Source organism: Anabrus simplex, chromosome 1 (genome assembly GCF_040414725.1).
Source record: "Anabrus simplex isolate iqAnaSimp1 chromosome 1, ASM4041472v1, whole genome shotgun sequence".
NCBI classification, from domain to species: domain Eukaryota; kingdom Metazoa; phylum Arthropoda; class Insecta; order Orthoptera; family Tettigoniidae; genus Anabrus; species Anabrus simplex.
In genome coordinates, this window is record NC_090265.1 from 1,726,436,945 (window position 1) to 1,726,456,022 (window position 19,078).

Consider the following 19,078-nt stretch of genomic DNA (forward strand, 5'->3'; position numbering starts at 1 on the left):
GAATCCTTGCCAGTCCAGTTCCCGAGTGTCAGGTACATGTTGGTTCAGTCGTTTAGTTTCCTGCATTTCTTCTGTAGACAGCATCAGTTGAGTCTTGTTCACTGGGTTGGTCCGATTGTTGCTTAGCGGCGGCATTCCGTCTCTATTCCTCTTCTTTCCGGTAGTTGTCGCCAGTCGCTGGTTGCTTCTTGTGGGTTTGTACGTTTTGCCAACAGGTGATGCCACTTATCTCCTGCAGGAACTGTCTTCTTCCTTGTGAGATGCATTCGTTTGTTGCTCCCTGTTTATATCTCCACTCTACCAGGTGTCGCTAGCTGTTGGTTGATGTTTGTGATTTTATGCGTCACGCCGACAGATGGTGCCACTTGTCCCACAAAATGGCTGTTCTTTTCCTTAGGAATTGTGTTTGTTTGGCATTCCCTCGCTTCGACCAGTGATATCGTATTTATCTTTGTACTGTCGTTTAGCATATCTTTCATTGATGCAATGAGACTCACCGCTTTGTGTATGTCTTCCTTGATGCCTCGTTTAAGATAACCGTTCACGGCCGTGACTTTCATTGATGTTTGAAGAGCACTCTCAAGCCGTTCTTCTAATTCTGCGGCCATCTTGGTATCAGTTATGCAGTCGTTTTCAAAATAGAAACATTTGTCATACAGTTTACGATTTCAACCATATATATAGAAGAATATGAGATAATTTCGTACATTTCCAGATACGTCTGGCTGTTGGAGCTGTACTCCTCCAATCATTGTCTCAGGATCTTGATATCCCCAGCGGGTGGGGCATTAGAATAACATCCACGGTAACCCCTGCCTGTTATTAGAAGTGGCTGAAAGGGGACCAAGGGCTCCAACTTGGGAACATGGGCTCGTGACCATATTCCTCTAGCCGAATCTGGTATTTTCTCTTCTTACTTGTTTTGGGCTCTTCGCTTTCATCTTTCCTCTCTGTCCTTCCTTTGTCAACACTTACTCTTAACTGAACCTGATGGTATTAGGTTTACGACACCTAAACAGTCCTCCGTTCTCATGACCTTCCCGTTCTTTCAGCAATACCTGCAGTCTTCAAAGTTTAGGGCCTCTTCCTTTTTCTCTCTGATTGCTGTTGATAGAGGATGGTTGTCCAATTGTACTTTTTCCTGAAACAATAATAATCACTGTCATCTTTTCCACCTTTCTTGATAACATTTCTCTACATATCTCCATCATGGACATAGGCAGTAACACTTCACTCATGCGTCAGTAAGGGACCAGGTTTCTCATGTCGCTTTGTGCAAATGAACATGTGGCCCATCACTGGGCTACATGCAGAACACATCACGTGTTATTTGGAGCTCTTGAGATTAATGTGGTGTGAAAAAAGGAGGCAAAATTAAGTCAGTGTCGATTTTCAGCAGTAGTAATAATTGGGAATTTCAAGCTGGGTTTGGAGAAAAATGTACTGAAAGCAAAAAGTACCCAGGTCTGAGGGATACAGTTGGGAGGGAAGTAGACATCAAGATTAGAAAAAGAAATAGCTACAAGTTTAGATGCTCTCTGAGCAAATTTCTGTAGAGACATAAAGGCTGATGATCTACCGACTTAAGTGTGGTAATAATAGTATTATACAATAAAATCTTCACCAAAGGAACAATAATAACACGTATATTACAATTATGTGGAAATAGAGCGTGAATATACAATTAAAAAAATTATTCGTCTACACACTAACAAATTAACAGACATTAAATAGAACTGTACAGACACATTGACTGATTGCGATGCACAAGGCATGTGGGTGAATCGCACCTCAGTGTCCATGATCTTGGCAAAAATATACCCCTGCTACCCTTCATGGCAGCACATGCTACACACTGCTGTGCAGGTCTCCACTACTTGTTCTGGCGCTGTACCACTCAGCCGCAATGAATGACATTTTGTGCGTATTTATGCTAAGTATTTTATTAGTAATTATGATATTAAAGGAATGAATTAGCTGAAAAAACAACAGCTTTTGTACATTTTAAAAATAATTCCTAATTTCATACTATTTTCAAAAATAACTGTTCCATGCAGTTTGGAGCACGCAGCTGTGAACGTGCATTTCAGGAGATAGTAGGTCCAAACCCCACTGTTGGCAGCCCTGAGGATGGTTTTCCATGGTTTGCCATTTTCATACAAAGACATTGCTACGACTGTACCTTAATTAAGTCCATGGCCACTTCCTTTCCACTACTAGCCCTTTCCTGTCCCATTGTCGCTATAAGACCTGTCTGTGTCGGTACAATGTAAAGCAAATTGTACAAAAAATAAATGTTACTTTCTGTTAGTTGGTCCGCCAGAACTTTTTAAAAAGTGTCAGGTGGTTAAAATGGAATAAAATGTAATTTTTTCTCCACAAAGTAGGTGGGGGGCGACTGTCCCCTCACCCCCTCTGTCATCCAACCTAATCACTGTATCTGTGTTTCAGGCAATAATGCAAACTATAGGACAAATAATAATCTCGATGCAGGGATTTTATACTTCTATCTAGCGATGGAATCACATTTTAAACTAGGATATCGCTGTGTGGAAAGAAGGCTTACACTCTTATTATGAGCATTTCCTTCTGGCAATGATCACCTTATAGGAATTGTAAAGAATAATATATGTACCAGAACTTGATATGCTAGCATCTCTGCAAGTTCTGTCTGAGATCAATTATATGTTTTCAAAATCGGAGTCTTTATTTACATTGACTAACAGATCCTCAACCGCAGCTGGGCTACTAAGTAGCTCAGATGGTTGAGGTGTTTGCCTTGTGACCGCAACTTGGCAGGTTCGAACTTGGCACATTCCGGTGGTATTTGAAGATGGTTAAATATGTCCGTCTCGTGTCAGAAGATTTACTGGCATGAAAAAGAACTCCTGCAGGACTACATTCTGACACATCGGCATCTCAGAAAACCGTAAAAGTAGTTAGTGGCAAGTAAAGCCAATAGCATTTATATTATTATTATTATCTTCAACCACTACTTCCATAATGCCCTCTCTTTTCAAATGCTCATTCTCCATTGCTTCCACGTGCCTGCAACAGTGAACACCCCATTTGAAAATATTCATCTCAGGGAGTGCAATGGGAATATTTATTCTTTATTTGAAGATCTCCCAAAATAAGGATATAAACAGCAAATAAAGAAAACAAGTTTTCATTGGAAGTAGCTTGTATAATCATGCCTTTATGCTGTGGTGTCATCGTATGTCTTACATTGGTACTTCATGCTAGTTTACAGCCAACAGACCTTGCCCTCCGTGGTGTGAGGATGAAACATTAGTCAGGATGATGGACAGTGCTTGTGTTGATTCATCATCAGGTGAAATAGATCATCATTTAAATAAAGCCCATATACAAAATCACATCTATTTTGAAATATATTATTGACCTTTTTTGTTATTGTTGTCATTTTTTATTACACTAATATTGTTTACTCTCATTTTTTTTCCGAGGGCATGTACAGGATTTGTCGTCTGTTACAGACAAATATAAGACATACATGCAGATTATTTTCCATTATATCACTGCCAAGTCGTACATTTTTGTAAATCTTAAGTTATAACAATAAAATATTGCTTTGATAGATGAACTCATTCGTACACTTGCATATGAAATAGTTTCAGGTAGTATATGCAATGTGATAAACCCAAAAAATAATTTTCCTGTCTACTGAAAAATTACCTTTTGTTGCTTACATCCTCTTTCCGGGCAGGTCTACAATAGTTGAAACATATGCTCCCCGCCACGTTGCGTCCTTTTAAAACACAGTCCTTTTTCAACCAAGTGAACTGAATTTGCTGTGTGGTCCACACTGCTGTAAACATGATCTCAGGAGATGTTGCGTTTGAACCCCACCATAAGTTACTCAGTGGATAATTTTCCACGGTTTCCCGTTCTTCACACCAGGCAAATACCAGGGTCGCTACCTTCTGAGATCCAGCCCTTCATCTTCTTTGTCTTCGAAAACCTATCTCAGTAACGGCTCTTGCATACACAGCAACTTCTGTCATACGATGTCCGTATGACTCATGTCTCAAACCAATGGAACAGTTCTTAGGGATATATCTAACTTTGAGTTCCTCTTTGTGTGGCTTGGTTATTTCAGAAACAAGGGACTTAATAAAATTTGTGTAAGACTCCCACAGGCTATGTTACTTGATGCTCGACTTGCAGGGCTCACATTGGCTTCGTTAATTCTGACAAACTGTTGCCAAATGCACAACTCCGGAGCCATGGTTGTGGATGGAGTAGCCATTGCTTTCTTTACTACTTTCACACGTGACGGCATTTGATGAATGGTACAACAGTGGGAGAGCACTCCGACCAAACAACACGACTTTGACAGTCGCCCAACTTGGTGAATGGGTGTAGTTGTGTGATTCAAACGACATGACTTGAACCCTAAGCTCCGTGTTCTCTGAACCTCTCCCAACCTACGTGATAATCTATTGTGCATTTTTGCATCATAAAGATGTGTTCGTTGAGAGTTCATTTATTTTTATTGTTGTATTGTTGTTGCAACACTTGTGAGAATGAGTAGTACTGATATTAGCAAGGAATTATTAATATAATTGATTGAAGAAATTTCAAATTTGCGAGACAAAAGGGATGATACATACAAAAACAGGTTTGCTATGCCTGTAGTGTCATTGTTGTCAAGCAGCATACCCTCGATCATCTGCACATACTTCATAGAAAATAGGTTATCTCGACTTAATAGAAACACTGACATTCTCAGCAACAGCCTTATGGTTGCCAATAGTTTGCCTGCTTGAAAAACATCTAAAGAAATGTATTAAAGAAGAAATTCTGTGCTCGTATACAACTAATATATGTTCTCTTATTATTTTTACAGGATGCTAGAGATGAACTCAAGAGTAGGGGAGAAAATTTAGATGGAACCTTTGTTGATTTGGGGGATTGCCAGTAAGTAGTAAACAGATGTTGTATTCTAATCTTGGTGTAGAAGTCCAATAAATTGATTATTATTAAGAAAACAATCTTTATACGTATACCTCCATGTATATTTTAAGAAATTGAGGGTACAAACTTTTAAACACGATTGGTAGTCACTGAAATACATTGACTTCACTTTGCTTACCTTGGTAGGCTCCATTCAGTTTGTACAGAAATATATCCTTATTTTAGACATATTGTACATCGAATTACTCATGTAAATGTATCAATCTTTATTTGCTCAAATTGTCCTGCACAATATATTTCGTTATAGACATGAGTAATATTTGTTTTACTTTCCCTTAACAACGTCCATAGTTTTTGGTGACGTCAATGTGCTGAAATTTTTCCTGCAGGATTTTGAATACATGCCAGGAAACCTACCAACAAGAGACTGGTATGATTTGAGCTCCTTCAGAACTAGCAGACTGAACCAGGACTCAACTCATCTGAGCTGCTTGACAAGGATCATGAATAACATGAGAGAAAAATTCTTCCTTGTCCTCACAATCACAATGCCGCTGGGATCGGAATAAAGCCCGAGGTGACCACGTAAAATTTGATGGAAAAGTTGGAATTGAGAAGACTGGCACAAGTGGAAGCATTGCCAGGCTCACCTAGGAGCCTCGTGGTCGGCAGACCACTCTCCCCAAGTTGAGTTCCTCGGGGAACTTCACGTTAGATGCGCCTCTTACAGCACATAATGGAATCTGTGGATGCCTTGTATTAACCCTCTTTCAGGATGCATACACCACGTACAGGATTCTCACAGCCGTGAAATGCAAATTGCTAATCGTTATAATTACATCATTAGAAGAGGAAAATAACACAATATTGCACCAATGGAATAGCTCCCCTGCTGTGGACACTTGTACCCAGGAGTACTATCGTACCAAACTAGTCCACGTTGTACAGCCACATGCTGCTGTACATTTGTATGTGATTTTGTTTCCGATTCCTGGTAGGAAATTGGCCTTTCTTTAATATGAAAAAAGTTTTTTCTTTTTGTCTGGCGCTGGGCCTGAACTGGCACAGAAATGTCCATCACTATATGTGACGCCATTTTCCAGTGGTGATATTTCCACATCTATCAATGATAGCACTATAGTAATTATATTGTTACAAAGAACTCTTAAACTAAAATTTGTCTCCAATAAAGCTTTTTTACAGCACTCATCAAAATGAAATGGCTGCCAAATAAGTACCCATTTTGGTGACACCAACCTCTAGGTCATGCCATTATAACTTCAGAGCTGTCAGTCTAACATTGAAGAAGCAAGTGTCTTTTGGAAGGCTATGTAATACCCAGCAAAACTATTTTAAAACACTTGCAGTTAGTGAAGGCATTAGGCACGGACATTTCTTTGAAATAAAATTTGTTTAATTTCCATATCGCCTAACTTTAAATCAAACTAATGAAGTGAAAATATCAGACTACTCCACCATTGAGAAGATGATTACATTCTGAGCAAAATTAGACTTAAAATAGCTCTACCGAGCTCGATAGCTGCAGTCGCTTAAGTGCGGCCAGAATCCAAATTTCGGGAGATAGGTTCGAATCCCACTGTTGGCAGCCCTGAAAAAGGTTTTCCATGGTTTCCCATTTTCACACCAGGCAAATGCTGGGGCTGTACCTTAGTTAAGGCCACGGCCCCTTCCTTCCAACTCCTAGCCCTTCCCTGTCCCATCGTCGCCATAAGACGTATATTTGTGTCGGTGCGAGGTAAGGCCACTAGCAAACGAAAAATAGTTCTGCAGGGCCAAAGTCGAGTATGCACTGATCAAAAGAACGTCAGTACAAGAAGAAGGTTCGACAACTAAATAAGTTATTTCTCTGACATCATTAACTGTACAAAAAGCTAATGTCTCTGCTGTGTTCCTTCGTACGAGTTATATCTCAGCACAGCAATTTTCACTGAAATGTCTGTTGCATAGTATTTTCATGTACATTACAGTCTTTCCTAGGTCTTTTATAGTGTGAAGGTGACTGACTATCTCTCAGTACCTTTTTCAGATGCTTAGAGCATAAAAATTCATGGGAGAAGCATCAGGAAATATCACGTAAATGTAATTAAATAGATAATATGTCTTCCTTTTTCCTGCTTCATTCTTTCATGAATGCAAGAGTCAAACCAGAAGTGTCTCTTGATGCCTTGTCTACATGCGCAGTGGCTCTGGCTCTTGTTTGTCTCTTGTCAGTAGAGAACCGCAATCTCATTGTGATAAATTGGTGTCAGAACTTCATCTTGATAATACAGTTAATTGATACGGTTTTTCTTTTACCAATGTGACAGATGGTCAATTTCCTGTGACAGTTATTCGAAATTACCATCAATCCATTGGAGGCCTTTCCTTCCATTCTGTACCATTTATGAAGATATTTCTACCCTTTGCATCACTATAAATTGTGCTGGTTTCTTTGCTGTCGGTTGGGTAAGACAGTCCTCATTTTATCTAGCAGTACATGTCCATTTTTATCCTGTCAGGTAATTTTTACAAACTTTCCTGGTTTTTGTGCGATGTTCTGAAATGTGATGGGGCAGTATTGTATGAACTCAGCCTTCTCATATTTTGCCATCCTCAAATCCTGGCCTGTATTCTCATGGACATTTCTTGGGGATATACCTAATGAACTTTCTGTATCCCTTTGTGTGTGGGTTGGTTATGTCAGGTAAAAGGGACTTATTAAATTCTGTGTCAGACTCCCACAGGCTATGTTACTTGATGCTCTACTTGCAGTGCACACATTGGCTTCATTAATTCTGACAAACTGTTGCCAACTGCACAACTCTGGAACCATGCTTCTTTTGTTTACTAGTATTCGCACATCCTGGATAGTGACAAAAGAACCAGTGTCTAACAATTCAGATGTGCTTAACAGGGAGCCTCCTGAATGGCATGTGGCCCTGTTAAGCAGGGATCCTGTTTCTCATCAGACTATTGGCCACAATGTTCAGGATGTTTTATTATGCAGAAGTGACATCATATTGCATGAAATATCAGGCAGTGACAGTGGTAGTAGCCAAAGCAGGTATGGAAGATGATCCATTATATTAGCTATAAATGTAAATATACTTCATGGGGTGACCTGGTAGGTCTCTGGCATTCACAATAAATACTTATCTCCTTTACATTTAATATGATATAACATTTCCATTATTTACCTTCTGGTCTTATGTCATTTACACTGTTTCTTCCATTCTACTATGGCCTTAGCATTCCCTATCACATCTGAGATATGACTAGCAGCAGTTCCTGGACTTGCCTGCATTTTTTCCTTCTGAAGTTATTTCCAGGCAAACCTTCCTTGTTATTCAGCACCAAGCTAATTCCTTTCTTTGACACTACAAAACACTTCTTGCACATTTCAGTAATAGGATAGCTGTATTTTGCATCTGAAAGGGCTGTATAATAGCCTCCCCATAATGGTTTAGTTTTCTTAGGCATTTTGAGAGCAACGTTTACTCCTATGAAGACTAAACAAAAACTGGTTTGTTTGCCTCCAAGAACCCTAACGTTAGCATTCACAGAGAAATGCACAATTTATTACAAGTGATTGGAACCAACATTCTTACATGAGCTGTCATGGAACATAATCTGCTTGGAGCAAGAGGAATGATTCCATGCTTCTCCATCATTTTAACATAAATATGCTCTAAAGCAGGAGTTCATCCAATAATTTGTGTAACGAAATAGTGTCTTTTAACTATCTATGTGACGCAATTGCAGCACATATGCTATGGATCTGTATGTCATACCCATTCGTCACAGCCTGCACAGTTGCTAGGTATTATCACGTCACCCTTTTTAAACAAAGATATATTTATGAAAATTTATTTCTCCAAAGGGGAATATAGTATTTTATTTGATAAGAAATTTGTGTTGAAGGAGGATCTCATGCCATACATTGTTATGTCTGAAATAAAGGGCTTGTGTAACATCTTCAGTAACCATGCAAATGGCCTGTAGAACTACTTTTTTTGCCTCAAACCTTAAGTGTATGTACTGCATTCTTTTTACTGCAGGAAGTAGTAATACAGTAAGTTAATGAGGTTTCTAAATACTAGATTTTCAAATATAAGTACAAGCTACATTATCATGTTTTCCTTCCTTTTTTTTGGTCCCTTTTAGTGGTGATTCAGTCTCTTCATTTGGTGTGGCACATGGATATATATACCCTTCTGACGCAGATCTTAGATGTATTCAGTGTTGTAAAAAATTCACTAGCTCTTCACTTCTCATGCAACGTAGGGCTGCTGCACAGAGGTTTCATAGATGTAAAATATGTAAAGAAAATTTCTGCACATTCATCGTTCTTTCACAACATATGATTTCTCACCTGGGGAGGAATTGTGTTGCCTGTAGTCGCTGCGATATGCAGTTTTGTACAAACAAGGCTTTTGTTCAAAATATGAATGGACATGGTGAAAATAAATTATTTGTATGTTCCAACTGCAATAAAGCTTTTCGGTCGCGAAGAACTTTATCCAACCATTTACTTACTCATACAACGGAAAAGCGATTTAAATGTCAATATTGTGATATGAAGTTTACACTTAAAACGACTTTGCTGAACCATGAGCGTACACATACGGCAGAAAGACCTTACGTTTGACCTGAATGCAAAAAAAAAAAAAACTGCTCAAAAGTACACTCTACACCAGCATCTGACTTCTCATAGCCTCAAAAGGGTTTTCGATGTCCGGAATGCAATAAGACGTTCACCCAAAAACCTTCGCTGCGAAAACATATGTTAAAACATGGAGTTAAATCTCATGACTGTCGTGAATGCGAGAAGTCTTTCTTTTATCGACATGACCTAGTCCAACATATGCATATACATAGCCTGGATAGTCGCTTCGTTTGTAACGAGTGTAGTATGCGATTCTGTTGGAGGAACGGTCTTGTGAGACATATCGTTTTACATTCTAGAGGAGGGTCAAACGATTGTCCTCACTGTTCGGATACTTTCAGGAATGATTTAATTCGTGTAAGGCAAGTTGATAGTATTCATAAAACACCATTTTAAGTTATTGAACGTTCTCGGATTGGAACGTTATTTCCATATTTTATACCCTTCTCCAATTTGATCCTTACAACTGACACAGCTTTCTAGAGTTCATTTTGACATGCTTGTGTTTATCACAACATAGTGCATAATCTCCCTGGTAAAGCAGGGTTGTCAATTGATTATGTTTTATTTTGGCGATGTGGGTGACGCCCTTAGTACTCATTTTACATAACACATGATTTTGTATAAATATTTCTATCCAAATCCAGGGACATATAACTTAGTCATCTCAAAATTTAAATAACAGAGTTCACCTGGGTTATTTTACTTGTATAGATGTTTCCTAAAACATTTTGAAAATGATCCATTAAGATCAGCTCCATTAATATTACCACACGATGATCTTCATTCAGAGGCCAGCAGGGCTGGTGTTATGGTCTTTCCCAGAGTGCATGGATTATATCAACTTATAAACAGTGCTTAGTGTTGTGTGTTTCTTCTGTTTTATGGTAGAGTATCGGACTCCAGATCCCAAGATAATGGGTTCAAACTCGGCAGAGTTAATTGGATTTTTGAAGGGCGGACAAAATTCCATTCGACACTCTATTTTATACAATGTCGGCATGTAAAAGATCTCTGGTGACACACTTGGTCTTTACCCTACAAAATCAATTAAAATCTCAGCCATAGACTCCCAATAGATTTTCAGTTTGCTGTCTACAATCTAATAGGCATAGAGTAAAACGGAACCTGGAAACTGATGAGCAGCCAGCCATATGGCACCAAATTGAAATTTCTGCACACAGTAGCAGAGGTCATACGATTATTATTACTAAAATGGTATGATATCAATATTGTTAACCCATTGCGGACCGTGGACGGCGTAAGACGTTTAAGCTTGCTCGTGTGCTGCGGGCCGTGGACGGCGTAAGACGTTTAATGTTCCGCACGAAGCAATGCTGTTTATATTCGTCATCTATGCAGTCTCGCTGGCTGAACGGTCAGCGTACTGGCCTTCGGTTCAGAGGGTCCCGGGTTCGATTCCCGGCCGCGTCGGGGATTTTAACCTTAATTCGTTAATTCCAATGGCACGGGGGCTGGGTGTATGTGTTATCTTCATCATCATTTCATCCTCATCACGACGCGCAGGTTGCCTACGGGAGTCAAACAGAAAGACCTGCACCTGGTGAGCCGAACCCGTTCTGGGATATCCCGGCACTAAAAGCCATGCAGTCTTACACCTTAGTCAGCGTTATTTGTTGTAGCAGGAAGTTGGTTGACGTTTATGAGATAACCCTCGCGTTGAGTGGGCTCATGTTTATCTTAGCTGTTTTAGCGGGAATATCTCAGCACTTCCGCGCGCGTCAAGTCAGTACTTGAGATTCCAATGCAATGCGTGTCGTTCTTACTGAGTGTAGTATAATGGCTTATAAAACAAAGTTGTTAGGGAAGATTAATTATTAGATATTGTTCACAATGATTATTCTGGTGATGAACTTATTCCTGAAACAGACTCAGATAGTGAAAGTGAGAGAGACGAGGAAATGCCGATTCCCGAATCCGATAGGCCTATAGAGGAAAGTGAAGTGCCTGATACATATCATCCTAGTTATTGTCCACCTGTTCCACCATTTACAGAGAACTCAGCTATAAACATTCAAACAGAAAATAAGCAGGATATTTTGAGTTACGTGAGTATTTTCATGAATGCCGAATTTTATCAGTATGAGTGTGAGCAGAGCAATCTATACACGAGTCATGATAAGTGCGGCGCCCCGGCCTTTCACAAGGAATTCGATCATGCAATCGTGGAAACTGATTAGTCCAAAATCCCGATATAATAATGTACAGGACCGAATCCCCTGTTTTTCATACTCCGATATTTTCTAAAACGATGTTCCGAATACGCTTCCTTCATATTCTTTCATTTCTTCGCTTCAGTGACAGTAATCATTATGCCGAAAATACAGATAGGCTGTATAAACTTAGACGTATTTTGAAACCTGTCACACCAGATATCACACCCTAAATATTTGCTAGATAACAATGTTAAGCCAATATTTTTTCATACTGCTAGGTCCATTTTCTATGTTATTGCAGCTTGTCTTCATTTTTCTCTATTTGTTCTCTATAAAATGAGTGCAAGTGAACATTTTCTCTTAATGTGAATGTAACTGAGAAAAAAAGAAACTACAGAGAGATTGAAATGTTTCATCTACTGCTGATATGAGTACAAAACTCAGTATGATTATATATGTTAACACGCCAACACCGAGGCCCACAGGGCTGAAAATAAAGGAAGTAAATTGGCTTATTTTCCAGAGCACTTGCCTTTATGCCTTCTTTTCTATTTGATATAGCAAATGTGTTGCAGGGAGCAATAATATGAAATCTCCTATCCACCAAATGCAGGGTTTCCGCGCATGCATTCCTCAATGAAACATTAATGAAATGGAGCCATTCTGCCATCCCTGAAAGTTTGTAAAATACTCACTGATGCACTGTGAACATGTATTTGTAATTTTTGTTGTGGTTTTTCAGCACAATAATTCTAAGCTCAGCGTGTTTGTGTAATAAAGCAATTTATTTTCATCTTATTCATGTATACAGATGTCAGCCTGAACCTTTTTATTTTTGCTACCTTTTAACATCGAACTAGCCTATCCAATCTTTTCGGTGATGGAGGGATGGGAAAGGGCTAGGATAGGTAAAGTAGTGGCCATGACATTTGTTAAGGTACAGCCCCAGCATTTCCCTGGTGTGAATATGGGAAATAATGGAAAACCATCTTCACGGTGCTGAAGGTGGAATTGGCGCCCACTATCTCCCGAATGCAAGCTCACAGCTGTGTGGCTCTTAACAGCGTGACCAACTTGCTCGGCAGTCTGAACATAATGCACTCTTAAGACCAGTACTGAATATGATCTCTTGTAATGGGCCTCACTTGTTTTGCATTATTAAAGTTCACTCAACAACTCGATATGTTTCAGAATGGCGATAACACCTTTCATGAGTCCACATGTGGCATCTATGTCGTGGTCATGTAAGGATAGTCTGTGGTGAGTTTCATCAAACCTGTCTTCACCACAGTCATCTCAAGCTACTTCACTTGAAGTTATTTTCCTAATTAATTCAAAATCACATTGAACTTCGCTGAGCTGAGATGTATGGGATTAGCCATCTTATATGGATTGAGAGTAAACTTATTGGTTAATTTTACTTAGTTTCACTCCCAATTTTATCCAATTAGGCTTGCCACTACCTATTCTCTAGCTGTAATCGTAGCTTGGTCCGCCACGAATCGTTTGACACCACTGTGAACATTCTATTACTTCACTTCCTTGGTTTACGACATACCATTTTGTGCCTCATTTACACCATCTTTTTGTTGGTAGATGATGCCACATGCTCGGATTCATACTCATTCGGATAACTTGATATTCAGCTCTCGACCATTGTTTATTACATTGGAATATGTCGTTTCATCTATAAATTAGCGTGGCAAATTTCCCTTTTGTATTTGTCAGCCAACTTTCTGGGATATCAGCCTACTAGTTGTCTGATATTATAGACGTTTTCCCTCCAAAAAAATGTTGTCATATTTCTGTTTAGAAATAGCATTTGATAATTAACACGTCTTTCAATGAATGAAACTCAAATTGAACACGATAAATTTACATCTAGCAGACACGTTTGGTAATATATTACCAATATAAATGATCTTTTATTGGACATTATAAATTATCCAGCTACTCATTCTTGGTCGCCAGTGTTTCACCCCAGTGTGCTAAGCTGGGCTCATCAGTGGGTAAATAGCACACCCACCAAGACGCATGGCTAGTGCATACTGTGGAAGCCACTGCGTAGGCTACTTGGAGACACCAGCAGTGCCAATGCACTATGAGAGCCTTAGCCCCATTACCGAAAATTGATGCCTGCCTTGCCATCAGATGATACAGATGCTGATTCCCATAGGAAACCTGAAATATTTGTCCCGAGTGAGTACATTTATAATCCCAATACAAATGGTCCGTATTAGACATTATAAAATTTCCAGCTAATTCATTCCTGGTTGCCAGCATTTTGCCCAAGTGCACTGCTCAAGCACCAAAAATGAAGTATAAATGTTCCAATGTCCTTATGATTAGTTGAAAAAAGTCATTGTTGCGGTAGGGTGGCTGAGAGTATAGGCGGTAAACTGTAAATTTATTTAGGAGAAATTTCTCCCCTACCAGGATTTATAGTTAATAATGACATTAGACTGCAATTCTAAAGGATATTTAATATATACGTAGATATATACCCCCTAAACTGCTAGAAATATCTATAAGATCCTTCTTTTCTCTCGCAAGTATATTTGTTATTAACATTATCGGGGGTTTGTATATTAATAAGTTATTATTAATTAATGTACCTTTTCTAAGTTGAGCTCATCTGTTGGTAAATAGCACACCCACCAGGATGCATGGCTAGTGCATACCATGGAGGCCACTGCATAGACTACTTGTAGCCACCAGCAGTGCCAATGCACTATGAGAGACTTAGTCTCATTACCAATAATTGATGCCTGCCTGGCCGTCAGATGCTACAGATGATGATTCCCATAGGGAACCTGAAATATTTGTACCAAATGAGTAAATTTATAATACCAATATAAATGGTCCGTTATTGGACATTATAAATTTTCCAGATAAATCATTCCTGGTTGCCAGCGTTTCGCCCCAGTGTGCTAAGTTGGGCTCATCAGTTGGTAAATAGCACACCCACCAAGATGCATGGCTAATGCATACCGTGGAGGCCACTGCGTAGGCTACTTGGAGCCACCAGTAGTGCCAATGCACTATGAGAGACATAGTCTCATTACCAAAAATTAATGCCTGCCTGGTTATCAGATGATACCGATGTTGATTCCCATAGGGAACCCGAATATTTATTGGCATTGTAACATTGCATTTTCTACTGTGTTGTAAAATGGCGCCAAAATAGATGTATGGACCATGCGAGATGAAATTCATGCTAAGCAAACTGTGATTCAGGAGTTCACAGGGGGCCGAACTCGGACAAGTAGGGCATAATCACGGAGGAGGTGGAAGATAAGAACATTGAAATGCTAAGTGGATTGTTTGAAAGAAACAAAATTATATATATTATAACTAACTGCAAAAGATTGAAAGCTTGACGTAGGCATCATCTACGAAGGATCGCAACGAAATTGGCTGAATACGGATAAGATAGTCTGCAGATAACTGTTTGAAAAAGGAAAATATAGCAAGTATTACGTATTCATTACAAATGAGCAGTAGTATAATTTAAAATAAGAGGAAGAATATTTAGCAGGCAAGGCGACTGGTCAGACAAGGACCAGAATACTGATCGCTGATGAAGGAAAAAAATTGCCAAATAGAATTAAGAAAGAGAATTTGAAGAAGAAGAAGAAGAAGAAGATAGAAAGAACGCCGGAAGAGCGGAAAGATAATGTGAATTCTCTATCGTTTTAAAGCAGAACTGATATTTGAACAGTAGCGAACTTCATAGAATGTAGTTGGAAGTAGTCATACTTACCATCAGACATATAGAAAAACACAAGTAGACTGTTGAATTGTGGAAGACGTCGATATGAACTCATTCATATCATATTTATATTTTATACAGCTTAGCTCAAGAATGAAGCCCGACATTATGTGCTGCTAGATCTGCAGTGGACCGACTTGGGGATGAGTATGCAACTGACTATCCAACCAACCTGATGTCCCATATGATACAACCAACCTCATATGGAACGGGAGACCAGCCTATCTATGGGATCCAGTCGGCCAAGATAAGCAGCGGGAGCCTGGGTGGCTACACATTCATCATAAACCCGAGAATGACAAGCTATATTAAGTATAGTATAGTTCTTAATTAAATTAATTTAAGATGTCGTGAGATGAATATTATATATGTGTATGCATGTGACATAATCGGGATTAATGAAGAGGATTGTGGCAACATTTAGTACATTCACAGAGACTTGCAGACTGAACACTGAAAGGCATAACGGTCTATAATGATGTATGTATGCTATTATTATTATTATTATTATTATTATTATTATTATTATTATTATTATTATTATTATTTCTGTAGTTTAGTGGTTAGTGTGATTAGCTGCCACTGCCGGAGGCCGGGGTTCGATTCCCGGCTCTGCTACCAATTTTGAAAAGTGTTGACATGTGCTCCATTCAGCCTCGGGAGGTCAACTCAGTAGACTGGAGGTTCGATTTCCTCCTCAACCATCCTCAGAGTAGTTTCACTCGTCTTCTGCAGGCGAATGCCGGGATGGTACCTAACTTAAGAACACAGCCGCTTCATTCCCTCTTCCTTGTCTACCCTTCCAGTCTTCCCATCCCCTCACGAAGCCCTGTTCAGCATGCAGATGAGGCCGCCTGGACGAGATACTGGTCCCCCTCGTTAGTTGTATCCCCCGACCCAAAATCTCACGCGCTCCAGGATACTGCCCTTGAGGCGGTACAGGTGCGATCCCTCGCTGAGTCCGAGGGGAAAAACAATCTTGGGGGGTAAACAGATTAAGAAAGAAAGATGATTATTATTATTATTATTATTATTATTATTATTATTATTATTATTATAAGGAAAAGAAGAAGAAGAGATGAAATATCGTTATTACATTCTTCCACTTTGCCTAACATGTTCTCGTAATTCTTTTCTTACTTGGATTACTATTATTATTATCATCTTGCCGTAATATAGGTTTCTGTAATGTACTACATGGGTAGAAATATCCCGTAATTATTATGCACAATTTGGTGGTTGTGACTCGTCCCTACTAAAACGTTCATAACTTCTGAACTAGTCATGCAAATTATGTACATTAAAGGTTTTATTCATCTGTATAAATCTACGAAGGAGGCTGAACCATTTATTGTATTTAGAAAATTCGTAAACAATCTCAAAATATTTTTTAATTTCAAGGTATTAAATTTTTACCGCGAAAATCGCTTATAGAAGTCAAACTGTTGGAGAAAAATATATGCCGTCGCGGATTTTTTTGCAGAGCTTTTAATGCTCTACAATTCGAACGCTTACACTTTGGGTCTACCTTCTACGGTTCAGGCAGCGTAAGCGAAGAAAGCGCATGGGCGCTGCTTTTTTCCTTAATATCTTCTAAATTACTTTCAACATGCAATTAAATCTGTCATTGCGCACTCCACACGAGTTGTTTACGTCAGCTTGGGTGATTACTTTTAAATTACGACACTACTTGACATCGCCATATAAGAGGCACCAGCACTAGGGCTACGGAAATGAAATGAAATGGCGTATGGCTTTTAGTGCCGGGATATCCCAGGACGGGTTCGGCTCGCCAGGTGCAGGTCTTTCTATTTGACTCACGTAGGCGACCTGCGCGTCGTGATGAGGATGAAATGATGAAGAAGACAACACATACACCCAGCCCCCGTGCCACTGGAATTAACCAATTACGGTTAAAATCCCCGACCCGGCCGGAAATCGAACCCGGGACCCTCTGAATCGAAGGCCAGTACGCTGACCGTTCAGCCAACGAGTCGGATAGGGCTACGGAGTTTGATCGTAACGGCCGCCAGCGCTAGCCCTGCGGCGGCCATTTTGCGAATGACCGCAGCCCCTTCTGTTATAGGCACCGTGCAGATAGATCGAAATGCTGCTACTAGCGCTACATAGTGGCCCATTCTGAAACAAGAGGTGAGGCGATGTGCGAGAGTCTCCGTACAACGTGTGTAACATTCGAACAAGTTGCGGGTTTAAAGCGATTCAATTCGGGGATCTAAGTGAATCATCATGCAATACAGGAAGAAACCTTGTTGTCAGTGGCCACGCGAACGGCGTTGAAGAGTTAATTTCGAATGATTTCGGATACATCACAGGAAAAGTCACCCGACAAACGTCTGGCAATTTGCCGCCTTATATCGTGAAACTTGAGGTAGGCAAGGTGTAGTTACTTAAAAATTTATATAGTTTATTTAGTAAGGATTAATTGATTAATGTTTGCTAAGTTGTACGCATTTTTATTTTGTGTTCAGGTTGACCAGAATCGTAATGTCTCCAACAGCGAATGTTCCTGTCCTGCACGCGCCAGAAGAACTTGCAAACGCGTAGCTGCGGTAGTGTATTATATAAATAATAAAAGTGTTGCCTCGAAAACAGACCGTCCGCAACAGTGGGCAAAACCGAGCCTGAAAACAATGTCAACAGAAAAATATAGAAAAGGCAAACGCGTAGAAGAACTGTTCGGTAAAAAGACTTTGATGACATTTCTTCCCCCCTTCGAATTAACTGAGGATATTTTAAAAAACATCCCTTGCAGTCTTCGTACAAAGCATCGAGCAGAAGCAAGTACTGAAATCGAACAATCGTGCAGGGCCGTAGTCACCTTATTGATAGACAGGGTAGTGAATGATGTGGAGAAAGGAAATTGTGACACAGCTATTACATTTACAAGTCTCTAACGACGTGCGCTTGCCAGACAAATACACCTTTCGCACTGTGAGTGACGAAATGTTTTTTACCAGCAAAGTGCAGGTTGATACAGATCATTTAATTTAAATCTCCCTGGACACTATCTCAATCAGGAAGCCCTCGGTGGTTTCAAGAATAAAAGATAAGAATATCTGCTAGCACGTAAGCAAATCTGATCAAAACTAGGCGACATAACTTTGATACTTTACCTCTCGCATTTGTAAATGAATATCCAATTGGGGGAGCTGCTTTGAACGTTCTTACGGAAGTGAAATGGAAAGTGAAGCAATAGAATGCTATGGAAGTTCATTTGTTGTTCGTGTTATTCGATGAGGTTGCAAATTCGTTAACACGCAAAACATAGACGATGTCATCCCCGTGTGGAAAAAGTTCTCTTGGCAATTTCTGTAATATATTGTATATTTTGATTCTTTTAATACACCTTTCTATGTGAATTCTAACACTCGCAATATTGTAAGTACTTTCAACTTCCTCAGCTGTTAATCTCCCGTCATGTAAGAACGGTGGTGTCACGATTATGATACCGCGGCCGGATAAGTTAGTTCTGATGCCTAAATCCTTTATCTTCCATGACCTCAT

At 39.6% G+C, this 19,078-nt stretch overlaps 1 protein-coding gene across 2 annotated transcripts in view; it reads right to left on the reverse strand.

Moving 5' to 3' along the window:
• Window positions 1-848: 848 nt before the first annotated feature.
• The window catches only part of LOC136882361 (zinc finger protein 266), a 123,904-nt gene continuing 105,674 nt past the window's right edge, over window positions 849-19,078 (reverse strand). Inside the window, exon 7 of one of the 2 annotated variants that reach the window (XM_068229582.1) lies at window positions 849-1,141. In XM_068229582.1, coding sequence (XP_068085683.1) covers window positions 1,068-1,141 — 74 coding nt within the window. In that variant the 3' untranslated portion in view covers window positions 849-1,067. The remainder of the gene's footprint in view (window positions 1,142-19,078) is intronic. The other variant, XM_067155000.2, reaches the window with a different exon arrangement.